At 41.8% G+C, this 25,756-nt stretch overlaps 1 protein-coding gene across 1 annotated transcript in view; it reads right to left on the bottom strand.

Annotated features, from left to right (window-relative positions):
- Window positions 1–4,997: 4,997 nt before the first annotated feature.
- The window catches only part of ino80 (INO80 complex ATPase subunit), a 62,234-nt gene continuing 41,475 nt past the window's right edge, over window positions 4,998–25,756 (bottom strand). Inside the window, exons 27-36 of the mRNA XM_053242056.1 lie at window positions 20,678–20,805; window positions 14,165–14,259; window positions 13,746–13,818; window positions 12,258–12,416; window positions 10,934–11,036; window positions 10,056–10,144; window positions 9,755–9,916; window positions 9,054–9,192; window positions 5,844–6,062; window positions 4,998–5,448 (exon numbers count right to left, since the gene is read on the bottom strand). Coding sequence (XP_053098031.1) covers window positions 5,237–5,448; window positions 5,844–6,062; window positions 9,054–9,192; window positions 9,755–9,916; window positions 10,056–10,144; window positions 10,934–11,036; window positions 12,258–12,416; window positions 13,746–13,818; window positions 14,165–14,259; window positions 20,678–20,805 — 1,379 coding nt within the window. The 3' untranslated portion in view covers window positions 4,998–5,236. The remainder of the gene's footprint in view (window positions 5,449–5,843; window positions 6,063–9,053; window positions 9,193–9,754; window positions 9,917–10,055; window positions 10,145–10,933; window positions 11,037–12,257; window positions 12,417–13,745; window positions 13,819–14,164; window positions 14,260–20,677; window positions 20,806–25,756) is intronic.

Raw genomic sequence — 25,756 nt, 5'->3', positions numbered from 1 at the left:
TGTGTGTCTGAGTTATTTATACCTCAGTGCTCTTGAATTCTGGATTCTGATTGGTCAGATGTTGTTGATGAATTTTCTATAACAGCAGCTCTGACTATAGTGCAGCTACAACTGTATATGAATGCAGCCCTTTTCATTTTAACGTTACCGTTTCTATAGTAACGGCTACAGATCGAGGCGGGTGAGGGAACGACTGTTTATAAACCTTTTTGCTATAAACCTTTTCCTGAACACAGAAGTCTTGTCATACGGGAATCTTGCTTTACATTTCCGGTGTTTATAGTCAATTTAGTGTTGGTTCCTAGCTGATGATGTGACGTTAAACTTGTGAAAATTGCTATTAAAAAAATAAATAAAAGATGGCTCTATAGTGCTGCCACTTTAGTGTCTTGTGACAGTGCCTCACCCGTCAAAGTTTAATGACTGGGTAGATGACATGACGCTATGACCTGAGGTTAGCTACACTGATATTATTAACTACTTTGTTTTCTCTGAAGGTGTTGATGGTGAAGAACTCCAAAATTACAAAAGCACAAAAGCACAGCAATAAAATAGGCCAGGTTTTGCACAGGAAACACATCTACTTTATTTCTTCTTCGAAAGCAGAGTTAGAGCCGAGTCTGAAAGTTAGCCAGGCTAATCACGCAGCTTGGGTAACGTTGAGAGAAAAGGGAGTGATCGAGACGGTCAGTTGCTCAAAACAAGTATTTTCCAGGAATTTCTTCACTTTATTGCTGTTGCTGTGGCAGCGAATGAAAACACGGCTTGACCCTGAGCTTATTTTTATTCTTACTAATGGCTTGGTTCCTATGGAAACCAAAACAGGACGACAATTCTGCAACATTTCAGGTAACTATAAACACGTGTATTTCTTTAATTAATTATAAAAGTAATATAGTAGTTGGCAAATCTCTGTGGTGTAAGAGGAATAAAACACTTCAGGACATTATGTTATAGGACAATAATCAAGTCGTGTGTGGGAACAGTAACTCTGCGTCATCACACCACCCTGTTGTTGATTATTTTACTATAACAGCATGACAGTGAGTGTGTTTTAGTTTCTAGACGTCTGAACATTCATTACTTCCTGTAGGTTTTTAGTCACACTTCCTAATTTGCGCTAGTTTAACTGCATCACACACCTGTTACTCACACACTTCATTTCCACTCAGGAGGGAACTGCTTTGGACGTAGCTCAAGATGACTTCTGTCTGAACACACACACACACACACACACACACACACACAGACTGAAACAGGGAACTCGGTGCTCCTGGAAGTCCTGTGTTTACACTCTGCCCTGCTTATCAGGTCTGTAGGAACAGATAAGAGAGGAAATGTGGATCAGTGGTTCATCTTCTCGTAGCTATGAACCTGTGTACAACAGTTTAGAGGAAGACCTTTATGATCCGTCCCTTATATGGGATTGTGTAAACCATTCTGAAATAAACGGGCCGTTTTTATCCGCACATCGGTACGAACGCTAATAAACGAGGTCACGGCAGAGCAAACTTACAGCACGTCCACCAACAAACGCATGTCCCCATACATCACGTTTGTATGATGTTATTAACACTGGAACATTTCTAAAGCCTTATTCCATCAGGCATCATCCATAGACCGCGTATGTCAGTTTTATATCCAGCTGACACCGGGGTCAAATGGCACACGTTGACATAAGGTTGTGTTATGACACATTTCAGGCTGACTTGCTGTACATTAGAGCGTCATGACACCCGACTTTGCAGCTCAGTGGTAATACCACAAACTGGTAATTAAGTGTCATAGATTTATAAAGCCTTATTCCAACAGGCATCATCAAATCATCAAAAACCGCTTATGATACTGTTATGCCCAGTTGACATTAAACCTGAGTTAAGTGACACGCTGACATAAGGCTGTTATGACATGTTTTGGGCTGACTTATTAAACAGTTGAGTGTCATGTATGTTATTGTCACTAAATAGTAATTAAGTGTCATAGCTTACTAAATGACATGCACATTGGCATCATGTCTTACTTCTCACAAACAACCAGATGTCAGGGGTAATTTTGTTTCTTTGATGTTATTAATACTGAAAAACATTTATAAAGCCTTATTACAACAGGCATTACATGTCAAAGGCCACCTACTGACATAAAACATGAGTTTTCAGCCTGAGATTTCATACATTAGAGTGTCATAACAACTGACTTTGTAGCTCAGTGGACATCTGGTATGTCACAGTCACAAAATGGTAATTAAGTGTCATTGTGTGTAACGATAATTAGATTTCATTGATTCATTTTTATACGTATTTATAAAGCCTTATTCCAAGGCATTATCTCTCAAAGACTGTTTATGTCAACTCTATTCGTTAACTTTGATGCCCAGTTGACATAACACCTGACTCATCTGACGTACCTTGACATTACGTCGTGTTATGACACATTTCAGGCTGACTGACCATACATTAAAGCTTCATGACACCTGACTTTGTAGTTTCGTGGACTTCTGGATTGTCAGAGTCACAAAATGGTAATTAAGTGTCATAGCTTCCCTAAGTAAGGTGGTCTTACTGGCCACAAACAGATGTCACTGGCTACTTTGTTCTTTGATGTTATTAACAATGAAACCGTTATAAAGCCTTATTCAAACATGCATCATCTATCAAAGATGCCTATGTCAATGTTCTGCCCAGCTGACATAACACCTGGGTCACTGACATATGCTGACATAAGGTAGTGTTCTGACACTTTTCAGGCTGACAGAATACATTAGAGCATCATAACAACTGACTTTGTAGCTTGGATATGTGGATATTGGATAATAATTGATTGTCATGCAAAAAATTAATTCTTAAGCTATAACTATTATTACACTGTAATAACACGGTTATGAGTATTTCCTGTGGGCATTTGGTAAAGTGCATTTCATATTCTTGCTCATATGATTTTTCTGAATGTCTATAACAATGATATGACACTGTAATGATCCAGTTTCTTTTTGGCCCTTAAGTAAAGTAAATGCTACTATTGATAAGACTGATATGAACACCTATGATCATGTCATAACACTGTGAGCTATCACTTGTGTTTACATTTTCTTAATTGACTTAGAAGGCTTGACTTAGGTGTTACGTGAACTGTGACAAAAGCAGCCTTTATGTCAGCTGACATCTATATCTTTATGTAGGTTTATGTCAGTTTTCGTTAACTGCTTATGTAGGTTTCCTGTAGCTCTATGAACACTGACTTTAAGTAATGAGTTTCTTATTTCTGCTCCTAAGTATTATAGTATGGACACAAGCTTGTAATAACTGTTATGTGTTTTGTCTTTGGCCTTTAAATAAAGTTCATTTAATACTGTTTGTATGTTTTTATGTAAACCTATGACAGTCTCATGACAGCGTTACGTATATTATCTCTGACCTAAAAGTCTGAATTTGATGTGTGACATGACTTTATCATTATGTCACTCTGACATAACAAGTGCACTGAGCTACAAAGTCAATTGCCACCACATTCTGGTGTACAATGAGCCCATAAAGTGTCATAACACAACATTAAAGCTACTTCGCTTGACTTAATTAGGCAAAAGCAGACTTTGTCAGATGACGCCTGTGTGAATAAGTCTTTATAAATGTTTATGTAGGTTTTATGTCACTTATCATGAAGCACTTATGTAGGTTTCATGTAGCTCTATGAACACTGACCTCAAGCAATGAGCTTCTTATTCCTCTTGTAAATTTTATAGTAAAATGAGTTTCATTTTATTGTTTATTTATTTATTTTATTGTTTATGATTTTTATGAACACCTCGGACAAGGTCACGACAGGGTTGTGTATATTATCTCTCTCCTAAAAGCAGCCTTAATGTCAGCTGACACTTGGAATAAGTCTTTATAAATGTTTACATAGGTTTCAAAGTTATCTGTCATAATGTTCTTCCCTAAATCATCCCAGAAAGTGTCATAACACAACCTTATGACAACCTTATGTCACATGACTCACTCAACTGACTGTTATGTTAACCTGACATCAAAATGACCTTGTTTTTATGCTCATTATATAAGGATTAGAAAATATTTACGTAGGTTTCCGTTAGTTGTCATAAACCTGCTTATGTAGGTGTTATGTTCTCTTATGAACACTGCCCTTGAGTAAAGTGATACCATGTTTTACAACGTGAATAACATGCTGTTGTCTTTCTTGATGAGTCAAGACATTGCCAGATAAATCACAGACAGATGCATTTGAAATTATTTTTGAGTTTTTTTATTATTATTATTTCGGATTTACTCCACGTTAGTAAAACAACACTTTTCTTTCTCTCGTATGTACACGGTGACCTATAAAAATAGACGAGCATCATGGGAAATATGGAGAACGTTGAAAGGAGCGAGATCCGCTGTGGTATTTACAAACACCGGACAAATAATCACGCTTTAGACACAAAATAAACTCCCCCCCCGAAAAAAACACTGGTGCCACAAAAACGATGCGATTTCAATACGTTTAAAAATAAACAGCTCCATTACAATTTACAGTTAGCACAAATCTTCATAAATTAACACATTTTTTTTTTAACTTAAGCTATGATACATTTTACATCCATCGAAGAATTTTCCAAGTCAGAAATATTCCACATTTAGTGGAGTAGTGAATTTTTTTTCTTTTTTTCCCCATTTTTTGAAAGCAGCATCACATTTACACTTTCATTCAAAAAAAAACAAAAAAACTCATTTTCTCCTCACAGGTCGGAATATTTATATATTAAGTATCTGTAGCTGAAGCGGATTCTTCCTCAAAGCAAACAGCTGTATAAAGAGAAGTTTGGCATTTTAAATGGTTGATCTTTCACAATCTGGTGTGTTTGAGTAGAGATGATGTTTGAGGTTTAATTTATTGTTCCTGTGTTGTATATTTGTGCTAAATGTTCTTGCAAACAGGGAAAAAAAGGATATATTTCATGCTGGTGGCCCCAAAAAAAATGAGTAACTGGTGAAGGATAAGTGCAAAACTAGGAGCGATGCGTGGAATTACAGTCGCGCTATCGGTATCTCGTTCATATTAATCGACAATCAGATTTGCATTTTAGCCGAAAAACCCAAATGATCCTACTTCACAGTGACTACAGGCCTGGTGAAATGATTTTTTTCCGCATAGGTAGACATCATAAACCATGGAAAACCTCACAGCCCAAGACTAAAATTACTGGCCGAACTAGAACGATAACCTCCACACGGTGCTACTGCTACCGTCCGCCAGCATGGCCGCTTGGAGCTTTGCCTCTCTTGGAGGGAGCGTGAAGGACGTGCGAGCTGCCGTGTGGAAGGAGCTGAGCGCCCGAGCCCAGAGACGAGCCCTTAGCCTGGGGGGAGGTCGTGCTCACGGGGATGAACGCTGCCGAGGCCGAAGATCGCGCAATCGCCGGCTGCAAGGAGCCAGAAGCGGCAGCAGCAATACCTGAGGGACGAGATTAAAAAGAATCAAAATCGAAAAGCAAATCAGAAGTCACATGACCATTAATTCAACGTAACTGTAATTTGAGCGCGACGGAGTAACGTCTTTATACCTGTTGAATTCTGGATTCGACGTTGATTAATCAGTACAAATCACAGGATTATCGTTTCTATAGTAAAAGTTCTTTCACACATAAGCAGATTAAAAAAACGTATAATTGTTGATATGGTGATAAGGATACGTTTATTTAACATTTACAGAAGAGTCTCTAGTGTCAGAGGTAAAGCTGTAACTTTAAGTTTACGCTTTCTCGCTAACATGAGTTTTTTTTTTGTCTAGCTAGCTTTCTAGCAAACTAACTGGCTGTCGATTTTTCTTGTCCTTCTTGAGGAACCCACCTTTAGACACGCTGTAGCCGTACGCCGCATACGCTGCAGCCGAAGCGGCCGCTGCCCCTGCCATCGCTCCAGCCATCGCTGCTGCACTGCCGGCCGTCGACTTCCTCCCTCGACCCTTCCTGCTCGCGCACTTCCCGCCGGTTCCCGAGCCTTTGGGTCGCCCTCGGCTCCGAGCGGCTCTGCCTCTGCCTGGACTCGACACGTCTAGAGAAGAGACACCTGCAGGACAAACGCAGACTGACATCAGCTGGAACATCAGATCTTAAAACTAAAAAAAAAAAAAAAGTTAGCTTTCTTGTTTTTGTTTTTTTAAAGCAGAACTATAATAAATAAATAATAAATTTTGAATATAAAATCAATCATGCGGAAAACTCAGAATTGTTCCACAAAACATGGTATTAAACAACAGGAAAAGGAAGAGAAGTGTCTGTGCTTTTACCCAGATTCAAGGGATATGCAAATTTGAATAAACAAATGTATGAACTAAACTAATTTGCATATTGAACCTGATAGGCTGTTGTATCTTATGCTGCAATAAGACGTACTTGTCATATGTTCTACAATAACTTTTCCGATACTGTTTTAAGGCCCTGATTTTGAAGCTTAGCGTGACTTTAATGACCTGATCAATAATGTTCAGTCGACAAACAGTTCATTTTCGTAATGAAAAAATAAATAAATACTGAAAAAATGCCTTAATGAACATGCAGTTTATGAAGGTTTTTACCTCAAAGTGTAAAATAAATTCACTGTGGATTTCAAAATGGAAATTGCTTTCCATAAAAATTCTGGTTGGTCATTTTTTTGTGCTAAAATAAACACATCAGTTCTTTTATATGTAGAGAAAATGCACAGTAAACCAACCTCTGCTCTATTAACCTAAAATAAATTTATTGCATATTGTGGCTTTTAGAAGAAAAAAAAAAAAACCTCTGATCAGTCATCATTTACATTATTCATTTCTTAATGTGCTGAGTGGGTCCTTCTCTCAGTTTAATTTGTTTTGTCTGGGACACGAGCACGAGGAATTCAGGAGTTACAGCTCGTGTCAGTCTTCACTCAGCTGTGTGTGTATCTGCTGTAACCTCTTTCTCCATCCTGGAAGCACTACACAGCCGTATGCGAGTCCTACATAAACACAACGGCTCCACACGGCCCGGTCTTTTAGTATCTGGCTCCGAGCCCGTGTCCTGAGAGAGGAGCAAAGCTAAACACCACGCTGCTGAGGGCTGCGGTGGAGGAATTTGCTGATGAAACACAGGAAAAAAAGAATCATGATGGAGTTTATGGGGGAGAAAAATACATCTTGGCCTCCTGCTTATCCAATTCATTAGAGGATAAGAGAATGAAAAGTGTAAGATGCTTTCGTTCAGGTCCAAGAGAACTCTAGTGATAAAGTGAATCGACTCTGAATCGACTCGACTGCTGGAAGTGAATCAAACACGCGTGTGTTTTGGGATGCAGCGCTTTTTTTTTTTTGTAGATGTGAGCTGATTAACTGAGCCAAAGCACCGAGCTGTAGCTCTGCAGAAATGCTGCACAGAATGAGAATCGAAAAAACAAACAAAAAGACAAAGTAAATGCTGGAAAGTGAAACACAAAATGTTATAAACTAGTTATTTACATCATTATCGAATCATTTCTTGAGTGCTGGCTCCGTGTTCTCTGTGATTTTTGTGATTAAATTTTTCTGTCATTGTGTTTCTGACAAATCAACGACTTTCCAGGCAACATTTTTTTTTTTTTTTTTGGTTTGATTAATTATATGCAGTCTGACAACAAAAGAGAAAATGGAGCTTAAGTATCGATTTACACTCGAACACAAACTCAAGGAACAGGCGATTCATTAATGTCACCCAAAAATCCATAATTTGATCCAGATTAAATAGTAAATAGTTAATATAAGATCAAAACATTAATGACAAAAAAAGTGCCCAGACTCTAGGAATAGGAGAATTAGATAGATCAGATGGATTAACAGAGGAAATTTGCATATTGAACCTGATAGGCTGTTGTATCTTATGATGTAATAACCCATGCCTGTCTGGTGTTCAACACTAGGCAACATTAGGCAAAAATAAACGAGTCAAAACCATTGCGTTGACAATTTTTGCATTTCATAACATTTAGGGTGATTTTTTAAAATTATCTAAAGTTGCATGATTAATATAGTTCAGTCGACATGCAGATCACTTTCCTAATTATTTCCTAACGGGGGGCTAGTCGTGGGCTAACGGGGGGCTAGTCGTGGCCTAACGGGGGCAGTCGTGGCCTAACGGGGGGCTAGTCGTGGCCTAACGGGGGGCTAGTCGTGGCCTAACGGGGGGCTAGTCGTGGCCTAACGGGGGCTAGTCGTGGGCCTAACGGGGGGCTAGTCGTGGCCTAACGGGGGGCTAGTCGTGGCCTAACGGGGGCTAGTCGTGGGCCTAACGGGGGGCTAGTCGTGGGCCTAACGGGGGGCTAGTCGTGGCCTAACGGGGGCTAGTCGTGGGCCTAACGGGGGGCTAGTCGTGGCCTAACGGGGGCTAGTCGTGGGCCTAACGGGGGGCTAGTCGTGGCCTAACGGGGGCTAGTCGTGGGCCTAACGGGGGGCTAGTCGTGGCCTAACGGGGGGCTAGTCGTGGCCTAACGGGGGGCTAGTCGTGGCCTAACGGGGGGCTAGTCGTGGGCCTAACGGGGGGCTAGTCGTGGCCTAACGGGGGGCTAGTCGTGGGCCTAACGGGGGGCTAGTCGTGGCCTAACGGGGGGCTAGTCGTGGCCTAACGGGGGCAGTCGTGGGCTAATGGGGGGCTAGTCGGACTTGCAACCTGAAGGTGAACCTGAAGGTTGTGGGTTCGAGTCTCGGGTCCGGCAGGGATTGTAGGTGGGGGGAGTGAATGACCAGCGCTCTCTCCCACCCTGAATACCACGACTGAGGTGAGACCCTTGAGCAAGGCACCGAACCCCCAACTGCTCCCCGGGCGCCGCAGCAAAAAAGGCTGCCCACTGCTCCGGGTGTGTGTGTGTGTGTGTGTGTTTGTTCACGGTGTGTGTGTGCACTTGGATGGGTTAAATGCAGAGCACAAATTCCAAGTATGGGTCACCGTACCTGGTCACAAGTCACCTTACCTTAACACACATTTTGAATTTTTAATCTCCATTTTTATGTTTTGTATCTAGATATTCATAGATTTTTATATAATATTTATTTATATTTATCTTTCTCCCCACCGTTCATGTTGTCCGAGACAGAGCCGGTGCCTGAGGCGGGCGAGTTGGTGGGCAGCGGTTCATCCACGATCACCAGCATGTCGCTGCTGCTCTCATCGGCTGGCAGAGAGCCCGGCTGCAGCTCGCTGCTCAGAGAGATCTGCGTAAAAACACATCAGCATGTCAGCTTTCTGGTGACTTTTCAGCTACGTATCGCAAAAATAACAAACTTTTTAACTTTTTTTTATTCGTGATAAAAATGACCTGCTCTTCATTCTGCACTCGTTTAACTCCCTCATCTTTCTTTTTTCAGCCTTCTCACGTCTTTACGGCGTAACGCACAAAACCTTTAATGGTTCTCCAGAGTATTTGACATTCAAGCAGGAAAATCTCCCAGAAGATTTCCAGTTAAATAATAATATGTTAATAAATAATAAAATGTAAATCGTTAAATAGCGTTTAATAAATAAATCCAAACACACTGTCTCCCTTGAGAATTAAGGTTATTAATGAACGTAGATTCAGCATCAATAGTTATGTGGAAGATACACAACTCTAAATAACTATTACACGAAATCTTTAATATTCATAACAAGAACAAAAGTTTTAAATGTGGATGTAATCTGTAATCTTATGATGAAGTCTAATTAAGCAACGTCGAGATGAATTAACAGTATAAAAGAATAAATGTGGGAGTAAGTGAACTCTGTATGTTCACTCACCTCGCTGAAGGGGCTGGGCATGGCCGACTCCATGTCCACGCTGATGAACGAGTCCTCTCCGTCCGCCGACAGGTTGGAGTTGTCCGCCGAGGGGGCGTACGGGATCACCAAGTTCACGCCTTCTTTCTTCTTCTTCGTCTCTGCGTCCTCCTCCTTTTTCCTCTGTACGCAAACAAAACACGGGGTCGTGACCCAGAATCAGAGAAGGCCTATAACTGTATTTAAAGGCTTGATGAAATCTGAGAGGTATACACGATATGTACGTTATATAATATGTAAATGATACTCTGGGCTGAATTACCTTCTCGGCGTATTTTTCTCTCTTCCTCTTACGGTCCTTCACCTTGCTGCTCTCCTCCAGCTGCCTCTTCTCCTCCTGCCTTAAACGCACTGCACGCAAACACAAACATGAAGGACTAATCGTTTATTCAATCTAATATTTGGGGAGAATTTAAACATTTTTAAGATACAGTGAACCTATAGTACAATATTTACAATACTGTAGTTGTTTACAATATTAAACCTCTTCTGTTCATAGGCATTTTTGATTGATTTCATTTTATAAAGACAGTTATAATGTCGTGGATCGTTTATGATTCAGAAATGAAACAGGAGTCACAAATTTTGTCCAAAAAATATTCTGAGTATCGAATTGAATGGAATCGTGAAGCCAGTATCGTGAGTCGAATCGAATCGTGACTGGAGTGTATCGTTACACCCCTAGCATGAGCAGTAAATAAATAAATAAATAAATAAATAAATAAATAAATAAATAAATAAAGTTTAGTGATCAGCAAAACATCGACAACTCCTCAATAAAGAACGTGTTCATTTATCAGCATTTATCTGAAAGGTATATTCTGAAACTCTTTATCACAAACTACATTTTCTAAATTATGTAGAACAAACAAATAAATATTTATATACAAATTAATACATATAAAATACAACAATTTATCTACAAAAAAATATACAAAATAAATATTCACTGCTACTGGGAAAGAGACATGGTTACTGCGTCAGATTTTTAGCTTGCTAACAGAGAATTAAGTCATTAGCACATTTTATCAGCAGCTTATCTTTCGATTGAATTTCTGAATACACAGATTTGGTGAACGTTGATCGGACGAGGATGTATTTCTGAGGATGCCGAATCGCACATGTGAAAACCCAACTCACGTTTTTTCTCCAGCTCCTCGTCGTCCAGCAGCAGACTGACCACCTCTTTAGGCTTCAGGGTGTCGGGTTTGAAATTCCCTCCTGAAATCACCATCCTCTGAATCTGAGACACGGGACACACGAGAGCGTGATTAGACTCAGAATCACCGCATAGGTGCTTTAAACAGGCTTTAAACAGGATTACGACTAACCCCGAGTTTTCAGTTTGTTTATTTTATAGGAGATAAAAGGCACAGGGTGTGTGTGAGTGAAGTCAAGTCAAGTCAAGTGGCTTTACTGTCATTTCAACCATATACACCTGGTCAGTACACAGTGAAATGAAACAACGTTCCTCCAGGACCGAAGTGCTACATAAAACAACACAGAACTACAAGAGACTACACATTACTACATAAAGTGCACGTGCAAACGTGTGCAAACGTGTGCAAACAGCACAAGACAGTACACTAGGCACAGTAAGAGACAGTGCAGCGCCGACTAGCACACGGTTCTAGTAAGAAAGTGAATCAGATATAACAGTAGTGCAAAAGAACAATATAATAAGTTGCTGTGAATGTAAACATAACATGCTATGACACAGTATTCAGCAGATAAGCTTATACTATACAGGGGTAGCAGCCAGGTAGAGAGTATAATAATGACAAAAAAATTATATTTACAATATTTTATAGATGAGTGTTGGGTCTGTACGATGAAATTACTGATCAACATGTCGTAAATCTTATATTTACTCACTAACAATAATAAACGGCTAATTTTTTACCAGCACTTCATTTCGTTTTCGGGTCCCAGGAGGACTAGAGGTTAGGCCACAGCGATCACACCGCTGCGGCCCGGGTTCGGTTCCAGCCCCAGCCGCTGAGGTTTAGCGCAGCAGTGCGCTCTCAGTTCCGGTCCCAAGCCGGGATGAAATTGGGGAGGGTTGCGTCAGGAAGTGCGTAAAAACTGGGCCAAAATCAAATATACGCGGACCAGTGATCCTCTGTGGTGACTCCGAACGGGAGCAGCCGAAAGAGGACGAACAACGACTTCATTCTGTTTTTATAAAAGTGGAAACATTACTGATCTGTATATTTGTATATTATTTTTTTTACTGTCTGTATCTTGTCACTGTCATTCTGTTGCACTGTGGAGCTTCTGTCATTAAAACAAATTCCTCGTAGGTGTAATCATACCTGGCAATAAAGTTCATTCTGATTCTGATTCCCCTGCAGCTTTAAGTAATAGGTGAGAAAACCACAATGACCGCGGCTCTGTGTGTGTGTGTGTGTGTGTGTGTGTGTGTGTGTGTGTGTGTGGATGGAGATAAAGTCGCTCTTCATACCTCGCTCTTCTCCTTGGCCCGCTGTAGGATTCGCTCCTCTATCGTGCCTTTACATATGAGGCGGTAAACTGTGACCTGCTTGGTCTGGCCCAGTCTGTGAGCTCGGTCCATGGCCTGCTGATCCACCGTGGGGTTCCAGTCACTGTCGTAGAAAATCACCTGCAGAGGAACAGAGAACACACACTCATCACACACACACATGTCGTAAACACACCCCTTATACAAATTCTCCTTCTACCCAGGGAACGGATATTAATCAGTATCAACGAGTTCAATTTAACGCTTTTGAAATACCACTTCAAATGGTAAAGTGCAAAAGTTTGCACAACTAACAGGCTTTTTTTGGTGTTTTGTCATAACGAAGGTCCGTTCTGCTTTCAACCTTGTTATGCTGTTCATTAAATAACAGTAAGTTAATTAATTATTCGGCAGAAAAAAATGGGAGAAAATTAAATCAAATCAGTCGGTTGACGAGTGATTATTTTGGTAATATGCAAATTACTGCATATAATATTACACTTTTAAAAGAAAATTATAATATAAAAAAAAAATCTGTCCCATTTTTCCTCTGTTTTATTATTTTTCTTTTTGTTATTGTCCCTTTCCCTCTCTATTTTATTATTTATTTTATATTGTTTGTTCTTTTTTCCTTTTCTTCTGTTGTAATTGTGATTGATGTTACTGTCCTCTTTCCCTCTGTTTTATGATTATTTTTCTTTTTTCTGTTGTAGTTTTTGTCATGGTTGTCTTATTATTGTCTTTTTTCCTCTTTATGTTTTATTATTTATTTTCTTTTTTCTTTTCTTCTGTTGTAGTTTTTATTGTTATTGTACCTCTTTTTCCCCTCTAAGTTTTAATCATTTCATTTTTCTTTCTTCGCTTCTGTTGTAGTTGTTGACGTTGTTGTTATGTATTTCTTTTTTTCCCCTCTTTACTTTCTTTACTTCTGGTTCAGTTGTCATTGTTGTTAATGACCTTTTTCCCTCTATGCTTTATTATTTATTTCTTTTATCTTCTGTTGCAGTTGTTGTCATTGTTGTTACTGTTTTTTTTTCTTTTCATTGTTGCTATACTGTTTTTTGTCTTTGTCTCTGTTTTCTTGGGTAGGGGTTAAAGTACACAGCCTCACAACATCCTGTAATATGTCACTTTATACCTCTGTAAATGGCATGGTGGTGGTCAGGGGATATTCGCTGGGGGGTTTTTTATTAAAAAAAAAACAAAAAAACCTGTAAAATGTGGAAAAGTTCAAAAGTGGGCAAAGCTAAGGAAAACTTGTTAACTCCTGTGAGTCCAGATTTACATTCCTCACGATCACTGTAGTTAAAAAGGTTAATGAAGATGTTTTGTTATTATCAGGAGAACATGATGTTCTCAGAAGCGTGATGTGCCAGATCGTGACGTTCCAGCAGAACAGTGATCTCACCCGACAGAGAACCCGTCACTGAGTGAAGCCGTAATGAGAGAGAGTGTGTTAGAGCGTCTCACCGTGTCTGCAGCGGTCAGATTTATCCCCAGACCCCCTGCTCTAGTGCTGAGGAGAAACACAAATATATCCGTCCTGCAAGCAGAAGAGAAAAAGAGAGAGAGAGAGAGAAATGAGTGAGAAAGAGGAAAAAAAAAAATCTGACACTTCAATATCCCACACACCCTCCGTACGAAATGCAAAGCAGATGGCAGTGAGAGGAGATAATGTGAACCAGAGGTGCGCAGGGAGGTCAAACATGAAGGCACCTCACAGACTGAGCGCTAATTACAGCTTGTTTTCTAAACTTCACTCAGAGACAGACGCTAACATGGGACCCGCTGTTAGACAGGTTGAGCTTTTCACCCTTTTTACCCTCAACAAGCCTCTTTCAAAAAAGAAAGAAAGAAAGAAAGAAAGAAACCACTGCCTGGCAGCTCACCGGCTCTGGAAGTCCGCCACCATGTCACGACGCTCCGAGATCTTGGACGAACCGTCCAGTCGCATGTATGTGTGTTTTCGGTACACCATGTACTCCTGAGGAAAAAAAGAAAAGAGGGATATGTTATTAGACTTAATCAGAAACTAAACTAAACGCTTTGTGTGTGTGTGTGTGTGTGTGTGTGTGTGTGTGTGTGTGTGAAAGATCATTCTGTACAACAGAGAGGCAGTGATGTTACTGAAGACAGCAACAGTCTTATTCACTAAGGGTTAAAAATGAAATATTATCTTCATGCCCTCATTTAACCCCATATCTGACTCTGTCTCATCAGAGCTCATTACGAGAGAGTACGATCAGTTCTCCCACACGTGACTCCACCGTGCCTGGAGCTGTGAAAGACGCCGTGTTGACGTTATTGTGCTCTGATCAAGACTACGGTTCTGTCCACTACAGATTAAAGCCCAAACGACCCGATGAGGCTCCACTCACACGCTGCTGACGGCTCTAAACAGACGACACACCACAGACAATAATGTAATGACCACACCACACACCACAGACAATAACGTAATGACCACACCACACACCACATACAATAACGTAATGACCACACCACACACCACATACAATAACGTAATGACCACACCACACACCACATACAATAACGTAATGACCACACCACACACCACATACAATAACGTAATGACCACACTACACACCACAGACAATAACGTAATGACCACACCACACACCACATACAATAACGTAATGACCACACCACACACCACAGACAATAACGTAATGACCACACCACACACCACATACAATAACGTAATGACCACACCACACACCACATACAATAACGTAATGACCACACTACACACCACATACAATAACGTAATGACCACACTACACACCACATACAATAACGTAATGACCACACCACACACCACATACAATAACGTAATGACCACACCACACACCACATACAATAACATAATGACCACACCACACACCACATACAATAACGTAATGACCACACTACACACCACATACAATAACGTAATGACCATACCACACACCACATACAATAACGTAATGACCACACCACACACCACAGACAATAACGTAATGACCACACCACACACCACAGACAATAACATAATGACCACGCTACACAGCACAGAAAATAACATAATGACCACACTACACACCACAGACAATAACGTAATGACCACACCACACCACATACAATAACGTAATGACCACACCACACACCACATACAATAACGTAATGTCCACACTACACACCACAGACAATAACGTAATGACCACACCACACACCACAGACAATAACGTAATGACCACACCACACACCACAGACAATAACGTAATGACCACACCACACACCACATACAATAACGTAATGACCACACCACACACCACAGACAATAACGTAATGACCACACTACAGACAATAACGTAATGACCACACTACACACCACAGACAATAACGTAATGACCACACTACACACCACAGACAATAACGTAATGACCACACCACACACCACAGACAATAACGTAATGACCACACCACACACCACATACAATAACGTAATGACCACACCACACACCACATACAATAACGTAATGACCACACTACACACCACAGACAATAACGTAATGACCACACCACACACCACATACAATAACGTAATGACCACACCACACACCACAGACAATAACGTAATGACCACACCACACACCACAGACAATAACATAATGACCACACCACACACCACAGACAATAACGTAATGACCACACCACACACCACATACAATAACGTAATGACCACACCACACACCACATACAATAACGTAATGACCACACCACACACCACATACAATAACGTAATGACCACACCACACACCACATACAATAACGTAATGACCACACTACACACCACATACAATAACGTAATGACCATACCACACACCACATACAATAACGTAATGACCACACCACACACCACAGACAATAACGTAATGACCACACCACACACCACAGACAATAACATAATGACCACGCTACACAGCACAGAAAATAACATAATGACCACACTACACACCACAGACAATAACGTAATGACCACACCACACCACATACAATAACGTAATGACCACACCACACACCACATACAATAACGTAATGTCCACACTACACACCACAGACAATAACGTAATGACCACACCACACACCACAGACAATAACGTAATGACCACACCACACACCACAGACAATAACGTAATGACCACACCACACACCACATACAATAACGTAATGACCACACCACACACCACAGACAATAACGTAATGACCACACTACAGACAATAACGTAATGACCACACTACACACCACAGACAATAACGTAATGACCACACTACACACCACAGACAATAACGTAATGACCACACCACACACCACAGACAATAACATAATGACCACACCACACACCACATACAATAACGTAATGACCACACCACACACCACATACAATAACGTAATGACCACACTACACACCACAGACAATAACGTAATGACCACACCACACACCACATACAATAACGTAATGACCACACCACACACCACAGACAATAACGTAATGACCACACCACACACCACAGACAATAACGTAATGACCACACCACACACCACAGACAATAACGTAATGACCACACCACACACCACAGACAATAACGTAATGACCACACCACACACCACAGACAATAACGTAATGACCACACCACACACCACATACAATAACGTAATGACCACACTACACACCACAGACAATAACATAATGACCACACTACACACCACAGACAATAATGTAATGACCACACCACACACCACATACAATAACGTAATGACCACACCACATACAATAACGTAATGACCACACCACACACCACATACAATAACGTAATGACCACACCACACACCACATACAATAACGTAATGACCACACACGCACAGACAATAACATAATGACCACACCACACACCACATACAATAACGTAATGACCACACTACACACCACAGACAATAACATAATGACCACACTACACACCACAGACAATAATGTAATGACCACACCACACACCACATACAATAACGTAATGACCACACCACATACAATAACGTAATGACCACACCACACACCACATACAATAACGTAATGACCACACCACATACAATAACGTAATGACCACACCACACACCACATACAATAACGTAATGACCACACCACACACCACATACAATAACGTAATGACCACACACGCACAGACAATAACGTAATGACCACACCACACACCACATACAATAACGTAATGACCACACCACACACCACATACAATAACGTAATGACCACACTACACACCACATACAATAACGTAATGACCACACCACACACCACATACAATAACGTAATGACCACACCACACACCACATACAATAACGTAATGACCACACTACACACCACATACAATAACGTAATGACCACACACCACATACAATAACGTAATGACCACACCACACACCACATACAATAACGTAATGACCACACCACACACCACATACAATAACGTAATGACCACACTACACACCACAGACAATAACATAATGACCACACTACACACCACAGACAATAATGTAATGACCACACCACACACCACATACAATAACGTAATGACCACACCACATACAATAACGTAATGACCACACCACACACCACATACAATAACGTAATGACCACACCACATACAATAACGTAATGACCACACCACACACCACATACAATAACGTAATGACCACACACCACATACAATAACGTAATGACCACACCACACACCACATACAATAACGTAATGACCACACCACACACCACATACAATAACGTAATGACCACACCACACACCACACACAATAACATAATGACCAAACCGCACAGCACAGATGATAACACAATGATCACACCACATACAATAACATAATGACATTTAACACTCTGGCATGGAATCAATCCAGGACATGACTCGAGGGGGATCAGTGATTAACACTGTTTCTTTGTTTCTTTCTTTCACTTCTTTCTTACTCACTTATTCATTCTTTCATTCTCACTCATTACTTCATACTTCTTTATTACTTATTTTTTTCTTTGTTTCTTTCTTCTCTTTCTTTCTCTTTTTCTTTCTTACTTATTCTTATTTATTCCTTCCTTTTTACTTTTTTTTCTTTCTCACTCATTCTGTCATTCTCATTCATTCTTCTTTCTTTCTTAGCTAATGAGTTAGAACAGTTAGAAAACTCCATTACCTCCAGCTGGAGTGTGTAATGTAACAGGTGTAAGATGCTTGGTAAGATTTCAGCGTACACCCCAAAGATCTCGCCATTACTGCGAGTCGTGTGATAGTGACATCAACTTCCACTCCCAAACATAACCACTACTGATGTCACGACAAATTAGGCAGTGTCAAAACAGGGAAAAAACCAACAAGGTTGACGCTAAACAGCTAAAGATTGCAATCTGTTCCCCAGAGCTGATTCTGAGATTCAAATTGACTCCAGCTGGTTCGTTTAAATCCACAGCCAAGTGAACGAAGTGCTGGGAAATCGGTCACGACATCACTCAGCAAACACACAGCGCAGACTAGCCCGCTAGTCTTAGCTCTGAGAACTGGGGTTTATCACTGTGTGTGTGTGTGTGTGTGTGATTACAAGTATTATCCTTACAACTGTGTGATTAAAGGAGAAAAAAAATCCAACATCAGAGTGAACAGTCAGTGAAGTCGCAGGATCACAGGATCATTGGATGCTGTCCTGTTTTTTTTCCCCCATGATTAACATTTCCCATGGTGCAACTACTCCACAAACACAGGAAGTGAAGTGTGTATAACCACCTGGAAACTTCCTTCCAGCCTTCAAAGATTTCTGAACAAAAGTAAAATTGCTAAACGCGCTGCAACCAATTCCCATACAGCTCCAGAGTGGCATTGTGGCTTTACATCCTACAATAAACACTACAGGTGAAGAGAGAAACGTCTGAAAACAATATCACATTTAATCTGCAGTTCACTGCTGATAGATGAACATGTAAGGAACTGCACGCTGCACTCGCCTCAGATAAGGTCAGTGTTCATGATTCCACAACTGGCCAAAAGTAATACCATGGGAGAGTTTCAAGTTAAAAACCAATGCTAACAAAGAGGAACAAAAAGACTCGTATCACATTTGACAAAACAGCACCTTCTTTTGGGAGAATGTTTTGTGAGTCAAAGGTGGAACTTTCTGGAAGATGTGTCCCATAACATCTGGTGTAAAACTAACATGGCATTCCACAATAAGAACGTCATACCAACAATGAAACATGGTGGTGGTAGTGTGATGGTGTGGAGATGCTTTGCTGCTTCAGGGACTGGACGAAGTGCCGTCATTGACAGAACCATGAATTCTGCTCTACAAAAAACACTGAAGAAGTATATCTGGTCATCAGTCCATGATCTGAAGCTCAAGAGCAGTTGGGTTATGCAGCAAAACACCGATCTGAAGCACAAGAGGAAGTCCACCTCTGCACAGCTCAAAAGAAACAAGGTGAAGGTTTTGGAGTGGACTAGTCAAAGTCCTGACTGATGGACCTTAAACGGGCAGCTCATGCTCCACAGCAATTCTGCAAAGAATTCCACTGCGATGTGAAAGTCTGATCTCACGGTACCGCTTGGGAGCAGTTATCAAGTTAAGGGGGCAATTACTTTTTCACAAGGGTGATATGAAGTGTTGTAATAACCTTTTTCCTTTGATAAACAAAAGGAGCATTTAAAAACTGAAGATCTGAAACAATTAAGAAACAAATATGCAAAAACAGAAGACATCAGGAAGGGGGTCAAATACTTTTTCACAGCACTGTACCTGTGTTTCTTTTTGTCTTTCTTTCTGTGATGTTTATTTTTCTTTTATTCTTTTTCTTTTTTGCTTCCTTCCTTTCTCTTTCTTGGTTCTCACTTCTTTCTTTCTCTGCTTTCTTTTTTTCTGTGATGTCTATTTCTTTCTTTCTTTCTTTCTTTCATGTCTATTTCTTTCTTCCTTTCTTTCTTTCCTATGTCTTTCTTTTCTATTTCTTTTTTTCTTTCTTTCTTTCTTTCTTTCTTTCTTTCTTTCTTTCATGTCTTTGTCTATGTCTGTCTGTCTTTCTTTCATGTCTTTCTGTCTTTCTTTCTTTCATGTCTGTGTCTTTCTTTCCTTCTTTCATGTCTGTGTCTTTCTTTCTTTCTTCTGATTTGTCTGTGCTGTTGAAGACAGCATGTTGAATCTTCTCTCTGAACATCTATCAGAATGAACATCATGTCAGACTCTCTCTGTGTGTGTGTGTGTGTGTGTGTGTGTATACGTGCACTGTGGGTAGATATTTATAATATTGGCGTTGTTGTTTTCTCCGGATTGGGAGAGTGCTCACCTCCAGCAGGTCGATCATGCGGGTCATCTGGGAGTAAATGAGGACGCGATGGCCCTGAGACTTCAGCTGAGTCAGCAGCAGGTCCAGAGTGTGGAGCTTCCCGCTGTCCGTGATCAGGCTCTCCTTGTCTGAAACACATGAACACCACATGAGGTCACTTCCTGTTAAAGATTACTGTACAATCTGAGAGACACTATAATAATCTGTGGAGAATGAGATGTGAGGTCACTTCCTTTTAAAGATTACTGTACAATCCGAGAGACACTATAATAATCTGTGGAGAATGAGATGTGAGGTCACTTCCTGTTAAAGATTACTCTACAATCTGAGAGATCACAGAGGCAGTAATGATATAGTGTCAAAAACAAGTCATATGGAAAAAGTATAGGAAAAGAAAGAAAGCAAGAAAGAAGGGAAAAAACGTTACGTTCATTAAACACACCGCAGTGTGAGAGGGGAGGAGCTCGGAGGAGAAAACGTTACGTTCATTAAACACACCGCCGTGAGAGAGGGGAGGAGCTCGGAGGAGAAAACGTTACGTTCATTAAACACACCGCAGTGTGAGAGGGGAGGAGCTCGGAGGAGAAAACGTTACGTTCATTAAACACACCGCAGTGAGAGAGGGGAGGAGCTCGGAGGAGAAAACGTGACTCACATTAAACACACCGCAGTGAGAGAGGGGAGGAGCTCGGAGGAGAAAACATTATCTCATTAAACACACCGCAGTGAGAGAGGGGAGGAGCTCGGAGGAGAAAACATTATCTCATTAAACACACCGCAGTGAGAGAGGGGAGGAGCTTGGAGGAGAAAACGTTATGTTCATTAAACACACCGCAGTGAATGAGGGGAGGAGCTCGAAGGAGAAAACGTGACTCTCATTAAACACACCGCAGTGAGAGAGGGGAGGAGCTCGGAGGAGAAAACATTATCTCATTAAACACACCGCAGTGAGAGAGGGGAGGAGCTCGGAGGAGAAAACATTATCTCATTAAACACACCGCAGTGAGAGAGGGGAGGAGCTTGGAGGAGAAAACGTTACGTTCATTAAACACACCGCAGTGTGAGAGGGGAGGAGCTCGGAGGAGAAAACGTTACGTTCATTAAACACACCGCAGTGAGAGAGGGGAGGAGCTCGGAGGACAAAACATTATCTCATTAAACACACCGCAGTGAGAGAGGGGAGGAGCTCGGAGGAGAAAACGTGACTCACATTAAACACACCGCAGTGAGAGAGGGGAGGAGCTCGGAGGAGAAAACATTATCTCATTAAACACACCGCAGTGAGAGAGGGGAGGAGCTCGGAGGAGAAAACATTATCTCATTAAACACACCGCAGTGAGAGAGGGGAGGAGCTTGGAGGAGAAAACGTTATGTTCATTAAACACACCGCAGTGAATGAGGGGAGGAGCTCGAAGGAGAAAACGTGACTCTCATTAAACACACCGCAGTGAGAGAGGGGAGGAGCTCGGAGGAGAAAACATTATCTCATTAAACACACCGCAGTGAGAGAGGGGAGGAGCTCGGAGGAGAAAACATTATCTCATTAAACACACCGCAGTGAGAGAGGGGAGGAGCTTGGAGGAGAAAACGTTACGTTCATTAAACACACCGCAGTGTGAGAGGGGAGGAGCTCGGAGGACAAAACATTATCTCATTAAACACACCGCAGTGAGAGAGGGGAGGAGCTCGGAGGAGAAAACGTGACTCTCATTAAACACACCGCAGTGAGAGAGGGGAGGAGCTCGGAGGAGAAAACGTGACTCTCATTAAACACACCGCAGTGAGAGAGGGGAGGAGCTCGGAGGAGAAAACATTATCTCATTAAACACACCGCAGTGAGAGAGGGGAGGAGCTCGGAGGAGAAAACATTATCTCATTAAACACACCGCAGTGAGAGAGGGGAGGAGCTCGGAGGAGAAAACATTATCTCATTAAACACACCGCAGTGAGAGAGGGGAGGAGCTCGGAGGAGAAAACGTTACGTTCATTAAACACACCGCAGTGAGAGAGGGGAGGAGCTCGGAGGAGAAAACATTATCTCATTAAACACACCGCAGTGAGAGAGGGGAGGAGCTCGGAGGAGAAAACATTATCTCATTAAACACACCGCAGTGAGAGAGGGGAGGAGCTCGGAGGAGAAAACATTATCTCATTAAACACACCGCAGTGAGAGAGGGGAGGAGCTCGGAGGAGAAAACGTTACGTTCATTAAACACACCGCAGTGAGAGAGGGGAGGAGCTCGGAGGAGAAAACATTATCTCATTAAACACACCGCAGTGAGAGAGGGGAGGAGCTCGGAGGAGAAAACGTTACATTCATTAAACACACCGCAGTGTGAGAGGGGAGGAGCTCGGAGGAGAAAACGTTATGTTCATTAAACACACCGCAGTGAGAGAGGGGAGGAGCTCGGAGGAGAAAACGTGACTCACATTAAACACACCGCAGTGAGAGAGGGGAGGAGCTCGGAGGAGAAAACGTGACTCACATTAAACACACCGCAGTGAGAGAGGGGAGGAGCTCGGAGGAGAAAACGTGACTCACATTAAACACACCGCAGTGAGAGAGGGGAGGAGCTCGGAGGAGAAAACGTTACGTTCATTAAACACACCGCAGCGTGAGAGGGGAGGAGCTCGGAGGAGAAAACATTATCTCATTAAACACACCGCAGTGAGAGAGGGGAGGAGCTCGGAGGAGAAAACGTGACTCTCATTAAACACACCGCAGTGAGAGAGGGGAGGAGCTCGGAGGAGAAAACATTATCTCATTAAACACACCGCAGTGAGAGAGGGGAGGAGCTCGGAGGAGAAAACATTATCTCATTAAACACACCGCAGTGAGAGAGGGGAGGAGCTTGGAGGAGAAAACGTTACGTTCATTAAACACACCGCAGTGTGAGAGGGGAGGAGCTCGGAGGAGAAAACGTGACTCTCATTAAACACACCGCAGTGAGAGAGGGGAGGAGCTCGGAGGAGAAAACATTATCTCATTAAACACACCGCAGTGAGAGAGGGGAGGAGCTTGGAGGAGAAAATGTTACATTCATTAAACACACCGCAGTGTGAGAGGGGAGGAGCTCGGAGGAGAAAACGTTATGTTCATTAAACACACCGCAGTGAGAGAGGGGAGGAGCTCGGAGGAGAAAACGTAACTCTCATTAAACACACCGCAGTGAGAGAGGGGAGGAGCTCGGAGGAGAAAACGTGACTCACATTAAACACACCGCAGTGAGAGAGGGGAGGAGCTCGGAGGAGAAAACGTTACGTTCATTAAACACACCGCAGTGAGAGAGGGGAGGAGCTCGGAGGAGAAAACGTAACTCTCATTAAACACACCGCAGTGAGAGAGGGGAGGAGCTCGGAGGAGAAAACGTTACGTTCATTAAACACACCGCAGCGTGAGAGGGGAGGAGCTCGGAGGAGAAAACGTAACTCTCATTAAACACACCGCAGTGAGAGAGGGGAGGAGCTCGGAGGAGAAAACGTTACGTTCATTAAACACACCGCAGTGAGAGAGGGGAGGAGCTCGGAGGAGAAAACGTTACGTTCATTAAACACACCGCAGTGAGAGAGGGGAGGAGCTCGGAGGAGAAAACGTTACGTTCATTAAACACACCGCAGTGAGAGAGGGGAGGAGCTCGGAGGGGAAAACGTGAATCGGGTTCTCACTCTGCCGTGACAGTGTTTAATGTTAACCAGTGAGCTCTGTTTTCTGATGAGGGGACGACGTGGAGGGCAGCGCTGGACACTCATCTCAATCATGTGGAGGAAACACCACCACCACGGTCAGAACCAGAGGAAGGAATAGACAGAACTTGTGAAATGTTTGACCCAGTGGGGCGTGGCAGAGGGGAAATATCAGTCCTCACATCCTATAAATCGCCTCGGGCCCCCAGTGAGAGAGCTCACGCCAAGACCTCACCATAAACAACTCGACTGGGATGTGTAGGCATTTTCCAATCATTCCTAAAGAAAAAAAAAAAAGAGGCTTGACGATGTCTATATTGTTTGTCAGACTATCTGCAAGAATGGAATTAAAAATTAAAAAATGTAATTAGGAATACAAAGGGAATTTTCATTCCTAGTATTCTCTGGGTGTGGGTAAGAGAACAGGCTTGTCATTAGCTAGGTTAGATTACACTAGCTAGGGTGGATTAGATTAGCTAGGTTAGATTAGACTAGTTAGGTTGGATTAGATTAGCTAAATTCAGAGTATTCAGAGTTGACTTAAGCGTGCACAGAGACGGTTTAATGCTGAAATTGCGCCACGGTCTTCAGAAGTTAGGCGAGAGTTACGCACACTGGGCGGAGTCTGAGTAAAACAGAGGCGTGTCTCAGTTTAATATGATTATGATCATGAAGTTAAGCTTATTTTTCTTGGCTCCAGTGAGGAGCTGTATTAAGTCCAGCACCATCGTCTGATGGTGTGATGTAATCACAAAATGTCACGATGAAGTGTATGTTTCGGCCGTAAATACACTCAAAAACACTATGGAATTCGATGTAATACGAGGTCGATATTAAATATATAAATATGACACGATTGATTAATTAATCATTAATGTCCACACAAAGCTTCTTTTTTGCATGTTAATCAGAGACACTGCTCATGTGAAGGAGTGAGTTTTAGTGAAGAACGGATCACTTTGAGCTGCAAACCTAGCAGGCGAGTGTTTGGTCAGCTTGTCCTTCATATCGATTTCTTTACAGAAGAGTGCGTTGAATTAACAAAAACACTGGCATTATTTTATTAATTTGACAAATCAAATTAGTGAAATAAAAGCGTGATAAACAGATTATATCTCACTCACATCGCAATTTCATGACCTCGATTTAGTCTCTCGTGGCTTCATTAAGTTCATACTAATGACGTGAAAGAAAGCGAATTCAAGACAAATTAAGACCAATAGGACTAGCCGTTCAATTAGAACAAAAGTAATGGCACCCTATAAAAGCAGGCTGTGTTAGCGTGCGTCTATGGTAGCCGACGCGCTGCAATGGCTGAGCTGCGTTACTGGAAGATTTAGCTCATGCTCATGCACATAGGAGGCGCTCTTTCACCTGTCGTTTTCAGCGCTCTGA

Source organism: Pangasianodon hypophthalmus, chromosome 19, assembly GCF_027358585.1.
Source record: "Pangasianodon hypophthalmus isolate fPanHyp1 chromosome 19, fPanHyp1.pri, whole genome shotgun sequence".
Taxonomy (NCBI): Eukaryota; Metazoa; Chordata; class Actinopteri; order Siluriformes; family Pangasiidae; genus Pangasianodon; species Pangasianodon hypophthalmus.
Note: the sequence above shows the minus strand (reverse complement) of the source record. Positions and strands in the feature narration are given on the sequence as shown.